At 38.4% G+C, this 16,699-nt stretch overlaps 1 protein-coding gene across 1 annotated transcript in view; it reads left to right on the top strand.

The window, feature by feature from the left end:
* MMAA (metabolism of cobalamin associated A) overlaps window positions 1-16,699 on the top strand; it is a 1,182,217-nt gene that overhangs the window by 112,753 nt on the left and 1,052,765 nt on the right. The window contains exon 2 of the mRNA XM_044062228.1: window positions 12,140-12,584. Coding sequence (XP_043918163.1) covers window positions 12,188-12,584 — 397 coding nt within the window. The 5' untranslated portion in view covers window positions 12,140-12,187. The remainder of the gene's footprint in view (window positions 1-12,139; window positions 12,585-16,699) is intronic.

The raw sequence follows: 16,699 nt of genomic DNA, 5'->3' as shown, positions 1-16,699 counted from the left end.
TTAGGCCTTCCTCTTTTCCTGTTACCTGGCAGCTTCATCCTTAGCATCATTTTCCCAATATATTCTGCATCCCTCCTCAGCACATGTCCAAACCAACATAATCTTGCCTCTCTGGCTTTGTCTCCAAACCTTCCAACCTGGGCTGACCCTCTAATATACGTATTCCTAATTATGTTCATCCTCGTCACACCCAGTGCAAATCTTAACATTTTCAACTCTGCCATGTCAAGCTCTGACTCCTGCCTTTTTGTCAATGCCACTGTCTCCAACCCATATAACATAGCTGGTTTCACTACCCTCTTGTAGACCTTCCCTTTCACTCTTACTGGTACCCATCTGTCACAAATCACTCCTGGCACTCTTCTCCACCCACTCCAGCCTGCCTGTACTCTCTTCTTCACCTCTCTTCCACACTCACCATTACTCTGAACTGTTGATCCCAGCTATTTAAACTCATTCACCTTCGCCACCTCTACTCCCTGCATCCTCACCATTTGTCTATCCTCCCTCTCATTCACACACACATAGTCTGTCTTAGTCCTGCTGACCTTCATTCCTCTTCTCTGTAGAGCATATCTCCTCCTCTCCAGGGTCTCCTCCAGCTGTTCCCTAATCTCACTACAGATCACAATGTCATCTGCAAACATCATAGTCCACGGGGACTCCTGTCTGATCTGGTCTGTCAACCTGTCCTTCACCATTGCAAATATGAAAGGGCTCAGAGCCGATCCTTGATGTAATCTCACCTCCACCTTAAACACATCCGTCACTCCCACCGCAGACCTCACCTCTGTCACACTACCCTTGTACATATCCTGTACCACTCTTACATACTTCTCTGACACTCCCGACTTCCTCATACAATACCACAACTCCTCTCTAGGCACCGTGTCATATTCTTTCTCCAAGTCCACAAAGACACAGTGTAACTCCTTCTGACCTTCTCTATATTTCTCCATCAACACTCAGAGCAAACATCACATCTGTAGTGCACTTTCCTGGCATGAAACCATACTGCTGATCACTAATCATCACCTCCCTTCTTAACCTAGCTTTCACTACTCTTTCCCATAACCTCATGCTGTGACTGATCGATTTAATCACTCTGTAGTTACTACAGCTCTGCACATCACCCTTATTCTTAAAAATCGGTACCTAAACACTTTTTCTCCATTCCTCAGACATCCTTCACTTTTTCTCCATTCCTCAGACATCCTCTCATTTTTCAAGATTTCATTAAATAATCTAGTTAAAAACTTTACTGCCATTTCACCTAAACACCTCCATGCTTCCACAGGTATGTCATCTGGACCAATAGGCTTTCCATTTTTCATCCTCTTCATAGCTATCCTTACTTCCTCCTTGCTAATCCACTGCACTTCATGATTCGCTATCCGCAAATCATCCAGCCTTCTCTCCTTCTCATTCTCTTCATTCATCAGCCCCTCAAAGTACACTTTCCATCTGCTCAACACTCTCCTCTCTTGCGAGTACATTTCCCTCATTATCCTTTATCACCCTTACCTGCTGCCATCTTTACTAGCTCGGTCCATCTGTCTAGCCAATTGGTACAGGTCCTTTTCTCCCTCCTTAGTGTCCAACCTTTCATACAACTCTTCATACGCCTTATCCTTAGCCTTCGCCACCTCTCTCTTTGCCATGCACCTCATCTCCTTATACTCTTGTCTACTTTCTTCATCTCTTTGACAATCCCACTTCTTCTTTGCCAACCTCTTTCTCTGTATACTCTCCTGTACTTCTTCATTCCACCACCAGGTCTCCTTGTCCTCCTTCCTCTTTCCAGGTGTCACACCAAGCACCTTTCTAGCCATCTCTCTTACTAGCTCTGCTGTAGTTACCCAGCTATTCAGTAACTCTTCATTGCCACCCAGTGCCTGTCTTAACTCTTCCTCGAACTCCACCTCACAGTTACCCTTTTTCAATTTCCACCATTTGATCCTTGGTGCTGCCCTCACTCATCCTCCTCTTCCTGATCACCAATGTCATCCTACAAACCACCATCCTATGCTGCCTAACTACACTTTCCCCTGCCACCACTTTACAGTCTCCAATCTCCTTCAGACTTGCCCTTCTACATAAGATATAATCCACCTGTGTGCATCTTCCTCCACTCTTGTATGTCACCCTATGCTCCTCCCTCTTGTTAAAATACGTATTCTCCACAGCCACGTCCATCCTTTTAGCAAAATCCACTACCATCTGACCTTCTTCATTCATCTCCTCTGTTCCCTTCACCAACATGCCCATTGAAATCTGCTCCAATTACCAGTCTCTCACCCTTCATCCAACTCACTCCAAATTTTTTCTTTCTCATCCATCGCACACCCAACTTGTGGAGCATATGCACTAACAACATTCATCATTACACCATCAATTTCCAGCTTCATAAACATCACTCTATCTGACACTCTTTTCACCTCCAAAACACTTTTAGCATACTGTTCCTTCAGGATAACCCCTACGCCATTTTTCCTCCCATCCACACCATGATAAAACAATTTGAACCCACCTCCGATACACCTAGCCTTGCTCTCCTTCCATCTGGTCTCTTGCACACACAATATACCAACCTTCCTTCGGTCCATCATATCAGCTAGCTGTCTCCCTATACCAGTCATACTGCCAACATTCAAAGTTCCGACCCTCACTATCACAGTCCTATCCTTTACCTGCCTTCAGATTATCATAAATACTACATTAAAATGTTTAGGTCTAAATTCAGCATGGTTTAACATTGCAGTTTGCTATGTTGATTTAAAGTCTGGTAGCTACAAAATTTTGATACGTCAGAGCACTGGCTCACTTTCTTTAACCAAGCTTGGTATAAAAATTCACCTGCTACCATAAAGTATTTAAGGACTTTATAAATTAACTAAATAGTCAAAGAAATACTTTTGTTAACTGTACTTCTGCATGGAAATTTCTGTTTTGGACTTTGGGAAATTGACATGACAAACATAGATGAATGGTGTTTTGTTTCAGGTTCTCTTATTGTAATTTGTATGTTCTGATTTTATCATCGTTAGTAAATTTAAACATTTAATTTTTTGTACGATACTTAGCCATTTTATAGATTTATTTTTATGTATTGCTATTCTAATATTACTGTGTTTAAATCTGTTTTTGAGTAGCCATTGCTACTTGATCATCTTATGGTTTGTCACCTGACCTTCAAGTTTTTAATGATCAGTTTGCTACTTTGTACTTTCTGTTGTATACTTATAAATCAATAAAAATATTTCAAAACAAATCAGTCTAGCTGATACCTTTCTGCATCCTATACAAAATTTGGCTTCTCCAGCAGTGAGGTGGTATTCCAAGAGACAGTTTATTTTGCCAGGGCCTGGTCGCATTTGTCCATCATGCTTCTGCGTATCATTTAACCAGCATTGCACCTAACCCCCATTCTTTGCTTTTTGGGTGGCTATCCCACAGTAAGACTCCACTGGACTTTTTGGACCCAAGACAGGGTGGCTACATTGGTCACCCAGCCATCAGGTGTTTGCTGGAGAACATCATCCTTAAGCCTTGCACCAGGGGTATGTCCCAGTATTTCTGTTCTGACTGAAGTTCTCTGGTTTTTTTGAACCATCTTATGGGGATCTGGTCTCTCTTCTTAGACTAATCAAGAAAGACACTACCAGGAGCAGTAACTGCTAGACAACATAGCTTTGAGGATCTCAGGTGCATACATGCTCTGACATAACAAGTTCATGATCCCGGGAAGGGTTTGAGAAATGGTTCATCCATTTTCTCTTTGTTGTAGAGCTTTAAAGAATGCCACAAGTGGTAAATGCGCTCTTTTTGATGTCTTGTGTTGCACAGTTTAATTATTTGTATGTTTTTGTTTGATCGTTGTGTTATTGAAGATTTGGGGCTGCATTGCTTTGCAGATGTTCCATGCTGCATACAAACTAAAGTCATAAGGAAGGCTCAAGTGCAGTTGCATAGCATTTTTGACCTTCAGCCATATACACTGTGGAAAGTGGGCACATCAGGTTTTACAGAATGCTTTGTGAAAATTTCAGATGAACTTGCTAATTTGCTTACATACATAAATGCAATTAAATATTTACTTTTTAACATTCAAACTGATAAATGCTGGTATGTATTTCTTTTGTTACAGCTGATGTAACTGTTGACACAGGTTTGAACAAAGCAATTCCATTTTAGCAATTTAAGATTACACTTGGATATACATTAAGGACATTACATGGAGAGAGGGAGCCAACTAACAGTTCAAAAGAGAGATGACAGAACTGGATATAGTGGTGCATGAAAAGAAGTCAAAAGTAGCATTGATCAATGAAATCGCCACACCCAGTGACTACAGTGTGTTGCATACAGAGAGACAAAAAGTCATAAAATTTCAGGATTTGCAAGCAGAAACGAAAGCAATGTGGAAGAAACGTACTCGGTTCCAATAGTAGTAGGAGCAACGGGTCTTATAAAAAAGAATTTACAATTGTGTTTAGACATGTTACCAATACATGTAAACCCGTATGAATTGCAGGAGGAGTCATTACTGGGCACATTACGGGTGCTGCGAAGAGCACTTCTGGCTGACATCAAAGATTGAAACGGTGCTAATTTCATGAACTCTAATTGTACTTTGACTTGGGAATGGGGTCCATTCCAGTCATGGTATTAGAAACCCAAAAGAATTGGAGAAATTAAAAAAAAGAGAGGGGGTTTTCATTGTGGTATGGTGGCTCCCCACTCGTATGTTTGTGCCCAGACTTGCTATTTTAATTTTATAAAAATTAAAGAAATTTATTTGATAGTCCATATCATGGTCAACACCTTTCAAGAAACTCATTGTGGCATCAGAAACTTCTTTATCATTACTTTTACAATATTTAATTTCATTATCCAGTGGGGATTCTGTGTATTTGCTTAGAAGAATGGCTGTTACTTTACATAGGAGACTTTCTTTCACCAAAATAAAATTACCCAGAAAAAAATCTTGTGTTTATCAGAGTTGGTCACAGTATAAGTGAGAAGGGAGTTTTATAATGCCTGGAAGGTGCTGAGCAGTATTTGAATCAATCTTGCTAACACCACCATTTACGTGTGTGTGTGTGTGTTGGGGGGGAGGTGCTTATTAAGCATGGTGGAAAATGTAGCATTTATTTTGTTGAAGCTGTTGATCTAGTGCCTAGAAGTGATAAGACAAACTGTTTTTTTATAACCAGGGAAACTGAAATACATGTGAAAACAGGGAAAAATTAGTAGTAGAGTCAGTAACAATGTGCTGTAGTTTGAGTTTCACAGTTGCTCAAGCATGGTTGTGTTTCCCTTTGTGCTACACAGCCCCGTAGTGAATACATAGTAATCTGGCATGCCATGATTCTGTGTGATGACCTTCTGCTAAAAATGCAGTGCAAATGAAAATTGTTTGCCATTTTCTCAATGTTCTGGCTTGGAGCATTTCTCCCCGGGCCTCCGCTGAAAACAGGCTCTGTGGAACCTAGTCGGACTTTCCCGGTCAACAAATGATAAATAAATAAATAATAAAATAAATAAAAAATTTTAATTGAAGAGGAACAAGTTGGTATTGCTTTTGCACTTTGAGACAGCCTGTCATTTGGAGACTTAGGCGCAAAAAGAAAGAGCTTTAACATCACTGTTGTAAATTAAAAAACATTTTTATTTTTTTATACATGATTACCAAAATCCTGAAGTATCTTGCCCAACAGTAAGCTTTGTCCTCAACCTTTAAACATCATTATTAAATTACAAATTCAACAGTGACATACATTATTTGAAAAAAGAACCATAGTAACATTTTTCGTTATCTTAATGCAATGTACATGTATATTTTTTCTATTTAGCACTCATTATTCACTCTAGCATTACATAAATTCCTCAGTTCCTGCCTTCCCTTAAACATCACTCTTCCCCAGAACATTATTCTGCATATATTGTTCTTACAAATTTAATTTATTTATTTGTAATTTGTTCCTTCCCCTTTCTAAAGATCCTTCCTTCAGTTCTTTGTTTTCCTTTGCAATATTCAGTGCAGTACTTCTGTTACAGTTGATTTAGATTTAGATTTCCATATTCTAGTAACTGCCTTTTTGGCAGCAAATAGTATTACATTTACTAAGGCTTTACATGTGTGAAAATGGGAAAAAGGGGTTATGGATGGATGGATGGATGGATTAGTGTCAAGGTAATTCAGATGATGTGTCCCAGCTCAAAGGAATCATTTTCTTAGATACAACAATTTAGTTCCGAAACATTTCTGAGAAAATCTTCGCTATAAAGTTTTTAAACTCTGGCAATTTGTTACATTCCCAAAAACATGTTCCCAGTTATCTTTCAGTCTCTCATCACACCTCCTGCATTTGCTGTCCGTCTTAAGAAAAGTATCTGTACAGACTGCTTGGGAATAAAAGTACCTATGCAGACATTTCCAAGCAAAAGTCCTAAATCCTGGATTTTGTTGTGTACTTGTGAGCAATACAGATGTCTTCTTATTATTCCTTTGTAAATTGCCTTTCCAGTCTCTCTTCCCAATCTTTTCTAACCCTCCCTGATTTATTCTTATAGTTATCATGCAATCTTTTGTATGCCTTATTAATTAATCCTTTATCCAGTGTTATCTGTTTTCATCCGATTCAGCTGTGGGTTGTCTGATATGATGGGATCCAACCTTGGCACTGACTGAAAGATTTCTAAGTCAGGGCTGTGACTTCTTCCCTACCCATAAACCCTTGAGCTCCACCTAATCACTCCAGATTAGGGTTACCACCTGTCCCACTTTGCGAGGGACAGTACCTCTTTGGGCAGTTGTGTCCTGACAAAAAATTTAAAAAATGGCAAATGTCCTGAGATTGTAGGACAAAATTATTTTGTATATTTTATGTAATAGTTGCATAAAACAGTTATTCTGTATCTAAAATACCTAAATGTTATAAGAAACAGAATAAACAACTAAAATGCTACAAGAATAAGCTTTTATTTAGGCAAAAAAGTTAAGTTCTATCCTTTATACTGACCGTGGGTATGTGTCGGCCTGTAAAATCTGATGTTTGTACCAAAAATGTCCCACTTTGGCCATTTGAAAAGGTGGCAACCCTACTCCAGATCTCATTTACTGCGGAAGAGTTTGGATGCGTCCTTCGAGGGCTCTGTATTTTTTCCCACTTGTGGAAGTATTCTTGTATTACTCCTCCCCTATAGACTTTATAGCTCGTAATTTTACAGTTTTATAGTATGCAGCTTGCTGTTTGTAGGCTTGTAGTTTATAGATAACATAGTTGTTGTAGTTTGTAGGTTTGTAGTAAGTTTAGTAGTAGGTTTTTCTGCCATATGTTCATAGTGTTACTGATTCTAGAGTTTTTAGTACAGTGTTTAGGCAGTAAGGAAAAATTATTCTTTGCGTAAAGTGTTTTTTGATGTTAGTCTTAGCGTTATTGTTATTAATAGTAGTTGTGGTTCTAGAATAAGACATTTTTACTTTAAGATGACAAGTCAAAAATATTCCAAATATTCAGAGTGTGGACACAGACTGGCACCAAAGGACTGTGTATATTGTTTACAAGTGGAACACCTGGAGGAGCCATGCTGGGCTTGTTCATATTTAGTGCAAGGGGTTTGCAGCAAAGAAGGGAGAAAATATTGTATCAAAATGAACCTAACTGCAGTAGTGCAAGAAAATTTAATGAACTCAATAAAACGCACCGATTGAATAAATAAAATAAATGATTAGCGCTTTCATACATAAGAGTACTTCTTCAGATCTACATAAAAATAAGTTACAATTTAAATAATACAAGCAATTAATGCTGCAAATCACGTGACTTTAAAATAAGTTTAAGGGGAATGAACTCATTTAACCCCTTAACACCTGTGGCTTGTAAAAGTAATACCCATTTTACCTCATGACATTCAGTTTTAGTTATATCACCACCTCTAACATTAGGCTGACAAATCTCCAATACTGAAAATTTAAAATGATGATTTTCCCATCAAGGTAACATGTTTTGCAAGGGCATTTTTGCTATAATTTCTCCGGATACTATAAAGATGTTCACGTATCAGATTTTTTAAGCACCTATTAGTTTTGCCCACATAAACCTTTCTGCAGAGCTCACAGGAAGCTAAATACACAACATTCATTGTATTACAATCAGCATATAGCTTAAGCTCATAGACATGTCCAGTCACAGGGTGTACATACATATCATCATTACTTACATAAGAACACATGGTACATTTACGACAAGGAAACGTCCCTGAAATAGCATTCCCTAAATGTTCATTCCAATTATTAACAACTCTGTTGGATTTATAACAGAGCAGTCTCTTTAGACATTTTTGATTCTTAAAAGTAAATTGTGGCACTTCACCCAATATCTCCTTACATTTAGCATCTGATCATATTATTTTCCAATGTGTTTAGTAATATTACATATAGCAGAAGAGTCATTCGAGAAAGTGAGGCACATTCTTGCCTTACCTAACAAATTCCCAGTCGTATTATTGACAGGACCCACACCTGAATTCAGGTAAGGTTTTGATCGAGTGGCCCTAAATGAGACAACCTCATCTTGTGCCTCAGATATATCATCCTGTAGATGGCCTTTTTCTTTAAAATTATTTGAAATTTCTTGAAATGATTCATACATACAACTATCCTTTGTATGCAGCCGGGCAGATCTATAAAATTGTCCTTTTAACACATTTCTCTTCACAAATTTCAGATGCGTGCTCTTGGCATGTAAAATGTTAGTCTTACAAGATTTAGTATAGATCTGTGTCTCAATACCATCAGGGGCTATGATGATTTGTACATCCAAGAAAGAAATCTTTTCATTGGATGAGCTAAATGTAAATTTCAAAAAACTAGTGCTGCTGTTCAGATATTCAATAAACTCACATAAGGAAGAATAATCGTTCCCCCAAATAAAAACCATGTCGTCCACAAAACGACCATAATAAAGAATGAACCTAGAAAAAATGTTATTTTCATTAAACACAAAATCAGACTCCCACTGGGTCATAACCATATTGGCGTAGCTATTGGCACAGGCTGTGCCCATAGCTATACCCATTCGTTGTAAATAAAAGGAGACTTCAAACATAAACAAATTATGTTCCAATATAATTTCTAAAAGGGAACAAATCAAATGAACCTTATTGGTATTATATGTACTATGCCGTGTCAAAAAAAGTCTAACAAATTCCACCCCTATACCATTAGGGATACATGTAAATAGGGACGTTGCATCCATAGTGACTAGTAACACATCATTGGTAAATTCCTTTAACTTCCATTCATTTAGCCTTTGCAAAAATTGTCTAGTGTCCTTCAAAACATGTTCTACTTTATCAAGTACAGGGTGGAGTTGTTTCTCCACATAAGTGGAGAGTGTCTCTATAGCCCACCCTCTGCCAGATACAGTGGGTCGCATGGATGGGTTGGTGGAATTCTTATGCAGCTTTGGAAGTCCATGGATATATATGGTACCATGGGATGCTCTACTAAAAAATATTCATAAAGCTGTTTATCAATGGTGCCCTCCATTAATAAATCTTCAGTACATTGTTGCACTTTTGCTGTTAGCCTTTGTAGTAAGTGACAAGTAATTGGCAGTATCACTAAGCATATTCAACATAACATCAGTGTGATAGTGTCAGAGACCACTATTCCTCCTCCCTTGTCAGCTGGCCTGAAGCATAGTGTATCAGATGATTAGCTCCATTAAAGCAAAAAATTCTGCTCTGCTAAGATTGGTAAAACAATAATTTCTTTTACTTGAAAAATACTCATTAACATCATCTTGACACAGTTTATAAAATGCTTCGACTAAAGGGGGTGATCAGGTACATAAGTGCTAGGTTTCTACAAATGTATTTCCTGTTTTTTAATGTAATTTAATACGCACACATCCCCTTAAAAACAACCATGATCATCTAAATCAAACTATTAGAAGCAAAGTTGGTTCTTATTAGAATGAAAAAAAAAGTTGAAAGACAACAACTGTAGCTAGCCAGTCTAAAAATGACATCACTGGCTAAACATACCTGATTTTATATATGTAAACTAACTGAAATGCATAACTACAGTGTAAAACTAATATATTCTAACGTAGCCCTCATTGCACTACTAATTAAGTTAATGAATTGCCATTACAGAAAAGATTAAAAACTATCTTAGAACTTGACTACAAGGACTACTCCCAAGGCAGTGTTCACAAAAATCTGTGCTTTTCAGCAGATATGAAAACATTCAAAAAACATTGACATTAATGGATAAATGAAATACATGTAGGTCTGTTTTGTGTGATGCATTCTATACCTTGCACTCTTGCATGGAAGGATTAGGGAACTTGGTTTGCAACCTGTGGCTTTGCAACTCATTACAAAACTATTCCCTAAACCTACCCTGTAAGATGCTTCATGCATGACACCGGATCCCCATATATGTATGTATGTGTGTGTGTATGCTCTTACTGGTTGATAAAATGCGATCACTAAGCATTGGAGGGTGAGGGAAGTGCCAGCTATTGATACTCATGGCTTCATTGTTACTGTACTTGTAGGTGGGAAAACACCCTTCCACTCTCCCATTGTGAGGGTCTATTCCCTTACACATTCTGCTACTTAAATGTACTAGGTACAAGATTGCTGTTTTGTTGAAGAAAAGTGCATCCTTTAGGATACTGCAGTCTTAATCTTTTAACAAAAAAGAAAGAAATCACGTATTTGTGATTGCACATTTGTGTCTATTACAAATGATGTGCAGTTACGTCTGAAACCCATATGCATAATGCTTTAAGTATAATTCATTTAAATCAGATTAACATTTTTTTACTTTTGTAATTAATCATAAATTTTTAATATATTTATATATTATTTTTCTTTCTCTGCTGCCTACCACCCATTAGTCCTCTTTTGCCTGTTTGGACTATTTGTTTCCTTAATGGGTGAATTTTGTTTCTCCAGTGGATGAAAGCTGTCCACTGGATGTTGTCATCTCTGCATTTATCGATGATGTAGTTCTTGATGTCTGTATCCTCTAATCCCACAATGGCTGATTGGTGTGACTCGCATTATTGGCTCATTACTGCACATGCCTGCAGCATGTGCAGCTTGGTGTGCATACCTCCCATCCTGACACTTGTGGTGCTGGCACTGTGCTTCTTTTCTGGTGTACATGCAGTTTCAGCAAGGCGTCAGTACAGCAGCAGACTTGCTTGCCTTTCTACACCCTGGCCGAGTGAGCTGATGTTGGCTAATCACTGCCATCCTTCCCATGCTGTTCCAGTCCTGGAGCAATTAGATGAACCTGGATCATAGTCTGTGCTTTATTGCTGTATGCCAGAGAGCCAGGATAGTTAAGTCATATTGTTGACAGTGAATTAAGAATGAGAGCTGAGGGGTTCAGACACTTTATCTGTTCTACATTTAAACTTTGTTAAGGAATAATCAGTCTGTTGGTGGTTACCTTTTGATACAAGGGGATCACATGAAGTAGTTACAGAGCAGTTTTCTTTCCTCAGGGTGATAAAGCTTTCTCTTGCATGTAGTGGGAAAGCAACAAATAACATTGTCCTTTAAGTTAGTATAAGCATGTAAGCAGCAGTCACATATGAATTGTGTTTTAGTAACATGGTGCTTGTGTTTGTATACTTGTGTTTATACTGGTTATAGGCAACAGACAACCGGTAAAGTTGTCACTGTCCATGATAGCATGGCAGTGGTGACATTATGGAGAGAAAGACTGTGTACTTGAACTAATTGCAATGCTTACTAGAACTTGGTGTATTGTGCACTAGAACTAAGTGTATTCTTTCTGTGAGATGTTATTGGACTGTTAGTTGGGCAAATAATGTAGGGGATTAAGACTGAAGTCTCCTCACTCTTGTGAGATATATATATAGATATAGATAGATCTAGATATAGATATAGATATAGATATAGCTACAGCATGGAATTGTACAAGAGATTGTGTTACTGTTTTATAATAAACTGTTAGCTACATTTTTGTTTGTCATCAGGTTAACACTACTTGCTGCACTTGCCATAAGGTACCAACATGGCTTTGAATTTAGTTTTCTAATACTGCTTGTTCAAAATTAATGGATATTTTTGGCTTTGTTTTTAGGTTTTCCTCAATTTAAAATGCATACCCATGTGTGAACTCAGGTAAACCATGAAGTTGTCGTTGTTTCTGACTACCTGTGGTTCTATCCACAAGAGCCTTATTGGCAGAACAAATATCTTGGCTCCCAGTTGCTTAAAAACTGCATCCTTAAATTATACTAAATGGCTACCCTTTGCATTTGGATATCCTTTGAGAAAGCTGTGCATCCAGGCTACAGAAGGTTGGCATGCTGAAGTTTTGACAGAAAAGGAGCAAAACCTGTTAAGAAGACTTTACAAGGGCATAGTTCAGAAACAGAGAGCCCAGTTAGCTGAGGCTATAACTCTTGTTGAGTCTACTCATTGGAGGAAAAAGGAACTGGCCCAGATACTGCTCCAGCAGGTTCTTGCCTACCACAGAGATCAGGAATGTTTAAATAATGGGAAACCACTAGCATTTAGAGTGGGTATGTTTTATTTTTCATTTATCTGACATAAACTGTATGCCTTTGTTTTGTAATTAGTGCGAAATAGTAGTTAAATTCTGCATTTTTAGTCTCACTGTACAATATGGAAAACAGTGATTTTGCACTTGCTGGCTTCTTTTATAGAGTTGGCTGTACTTGTTTGTGTTTGGAGATACAATGCTGTCTAGACATTACTATACAAATATATGTAGATGTTGACTGAAGACCTTTGGCCCATAATGTTTACCCAACACTGTATAACTGCCCCTCAACTTCCTCACTTTTTACCATCTGTCCAAAGCACCTGCAAACCTCTTTATAGATCTTAATTCCACCATCCACTCCAGCATTGTGTTACTGGAATTTTCTACCCTCTATGAAATAATGTCCTCAGTGTTATTATTAACAATTCTACCTTCCATTTTCTAGATACCCCCCATCTTCCCCATATGTCCTTCCTTACTAGTTCTGTGTAATAAAAAAAAAACTACCCTTCATGTTAAAGTACATCTTTGTGACATTTTCCCTTTCTCCTTCCCTCCATTCCTAATTCTATATTTATATTTTTTTAGAGTCCATACCTCCTGCATACTTTACTACTTCATCAGCTTTGCATTGTATGCTCTAATTCAGCTTGATGTCCCTCTCTTGATATGGTTTTCAGAGCTGAACCCAGTTTCAAGAGGACTCATTAACAGCTGTAATACGGAAGAATGACATCTGTATTTCTTTTCACACCTAGCCATTGCACTCCAGTATTCTCTTACCGTTTGTCACTGCCCCCTCATGCTGCATAACAAGGTTCACCTTGGGTTGATTATAACAGCAATTTTTTCCTTTGTTTTGCTCTATAAGTTCTCCTCATTATGCATAAATTTTGTCTTTTATACTCAACCCATACACATGCACACGCATACTCAATGTTGTGCTTCTTTACATTAAATACCACCTGCCAGCTGCCTGCCCACTCCCCAGTGAAGTGCACACACTCTCTTCCCAAGCTAGTGCCTTACTTTCCTGATCTTTTATAAGTAACAAATAACTGATCTTTTACTCGTAATGCCATCTCCCTAGCACATTTCTTCTCTAGTACTCTAATTTAGTATCAACTTTTCATGCATTGTTTTGTGTATTTTTTATCACCAGCCTTTACTGCTTTCATCAGTTTTATCTCTAGGCTTGTCTTGCTTTGCTGCATAACATTAGCTGCCTGGCTACTACATATGTCATAGGTAAGGTTGCCAAGCTTATCTATTTATTTATGTATTTGTTACACACACACTCTCTCTGTCTCTCTGTCTGACACACGCACACTCGCGCGCACGCAAGCAGAATGTAATATGCAAATGCAATATGTACATTAGTTTGTAAGTGGGTCAGCCTTTGATAAATGTGAGAGAGGAGAAAAAATTTGGAAAGGAAACAACATATTGTGTGTTAAGTGATATGTCCTGTGCTGAAGCAGTGCTTTTTGAATTGCATTCTGAATTTAGTGTTGATTTCATTTAGACTGATGGGGAGAGCTTGCCAAAGAGTTGTCTCCTGAGATGAGAAAGCATGTGCAGTGCTGTGGAGTTTGGTTGTAGGGGTACTGATAGTTGATGTGGCTTGTGAGTAGTATGTCTGGTTGCATGAAGTCTAGCTGGAAGGGAGGTAAATGTCTGGCGTTGGAGTAGTTTCTTGAGTAGGTTAGATCTTTGTTTTATGGGTAGCCATTTGGCTATTTTTCAGGGTTGATACAGTGATTCCCACATAGAAGTGTGTTTGTAGTGAACTGGCAGATGCTGTTTGATATAATCTGCAGTGGGGTGGTGTTTTTCTTGGAGGCAGAAACAAAAATGGGAAGTCTATATTCAAGTTGAGAAAGAAGAACTTGTTTGCCGGTGGGTACCCTGGCTGGTTGGGATAAAAAAGGAGATATCTTTTTGACCCAGAAGAGGTGGGAGTTTATTTTGGCTGTCACTCTTTCTATGTGGAAATTGATGTTTAGTGACTGATCAAGCCATAATCCTAGGTATTTGAAGGTGAAAGCTGTTTCTATGGAGAGGTTGTGTAAGTCAAAGTTAAAGAGTGAGGTGTTTGGTGAATTTTCTTTTGAGTTCCAAAATGCATAGTTGTGGTCTTGGAGAGGCTGAAAAAGTAGTTTATGGTTAATGTGTTATTGATGGAGCTCATATAAGTTAGACTGGAGTTGGCATTGAACGTTTGTGTGAGAGTGACCTGATCAATAAATTACTATGTCATCAGCATAGAGGATGAGAAGGAGGGAAAAGGTCTCAATGCAGTTAGTTAATTAGCCCTTTTGTCCTTCCTCATGGCAACAGGTGGCATGGAGCAGGCCAGCTTCCAGGTCCATTGAGGTGGCATATCCCTCCACAAGAGGAGCACCCCCGCCCTTGTGGCAGCTCTTTGAGCACCAGTACTGCTGCCTGCTACAGAGAGCATGCCTCCACACACTTTCACATCTAATTACAAATTCAGATAGGTAGCAAGTGTTCATAGACTCATGCTGCATTGGAGCAGCTTGTAGTGCTCTTGCTAGATGCCACCCAAATAGCAAGTCACTGCTGCTTTCCATCCCTTTGGACAGGTGAGCTGGTAGCAGCCACATACTCCCATTGTCCCCTGCCAGCTCTGTCATTAGCCCAAGTAGCTAATCAAATTCTAGTCACCAGGGCCATAAACAGGGTTTTAACCCCTCTCTGCCAACAGAGCTGGCTGTGGTATATTTTATAATGATTTTATTTTTGTTAATAATTTCCATAATTAAAGTCACAGCATGTAAATAATGACATGGGCACACATTAAAATTAGAGAAAAGAAAGCAGACTATTGTAAATATTTTTATGACTTTCATATATTATATGTAATGTACTTTCTTTTATAACAATTATCATTTGCTCCAACATTACAATCCTGCCTTCCCTTGACTTTCACTCTTCCTGAACATTATTCTGATTGTATTGTTCCCACAAATTCCATTTACATGTTCTTCATAAGGATAACTGATTTAGTAGCCTAAGCTATATGGGTTATATCCTGCTAAGGGTATGGCAGCTGGCTAGCTTCCAAAGCTTTCAGGGTACCTTCCATGCCCAGGTTTGGGCCCAAGCTCATTAGAGCTTTTCTCCTGCTAAAGAGAGAAGGCTTTCAAGGACCAATGGTTAGCTAACACAGTTCCATTTTTGGGCAAATAAATTCCCTTTGGGGTTGGGGGAACATTAAATTCAATCCCTAAGAAAAAGTGCACTGGCTGTCTTTAAATAAAACTAAACTGTACACTCTTCTATTAAAAGTATTAAGCCTGCCATGGAGACTTATCTGTTATTTACTTCCCATAATTTCAAATGTTATTTTTTGCATAACTGCTTGCCATTGTTCCTTTAAGTTTTGCATTTCCCTCAGCAAAGAATGCTCAGAACTCTCAAGATTAATTGCTTGTACCTGCAAACAGCTAACTACATGCAAAAGTAGTTAGCAAGGAATATTTGTAAATTTCACTCAGAACAGAACGTACAAGGCATTCAGCTGCAGACTTCTTAACTCCCCCTGAGCATTGATAATGGGGAAAAAACAAGCTATTATCTTTGCAGATGTAAGAATCTTAGTACCGTTTGTGGCTTTCATCATTTTCTTATTTTTTTCAGGTGTATTTGCTTACAAAAACACTTGTCTATAGCTTAAGCTAAGGGCATTGATCTAGATATTTAATCTTGTAAAATAAGAGAAAATATCTTAATTCTACATATAATATAATCATTGTAAGGAAAACCACAAGTAACGGTGAAGCACTGTGTCACACAAAAAATACTTTAATCCACTGGTTTAGCGCTTTCAGCCCAAAAATTAGGCCTTCATCAGGTTCTGTCTAGAAGTACTAGGTTTGTCAAGAAGACCTTTTTGGGTAGAGACAACAGATGTCCTTGAATACAGATCTCACCTTTTCCCTCCTTGTTCCAAAACAGTCTGTCATCTCAGATGCTTCAGACTTTGCTTGGAGAGCAGTTGTGGGGGATAAAAGTGCAGGGGGGGTGAGGGACAACAGGGACAGATGCAGGCACATAAATATTAAGGAAATGCTTGCCTTAAGGCAGCCAAGTCTATTGAACCATGTT

This window comes from Protopterus annectens, chromosome 2.part1 (assembly GCF_019279795.1).
Source record: "Protopterus annectens isolate FY-2018-M chromosome 2.part1, PAN1.0, whole genome shotgun sequence".
Classification (NCBI taxonomy): Eukaryota; Metazoa; Chordata; order Ceratodontiformes; family Protopteridae; genus Protopterus; species Protopterus annectens.
This window is presented reverse-complemented; position numbering and strand designations above follow the sequence as displayed.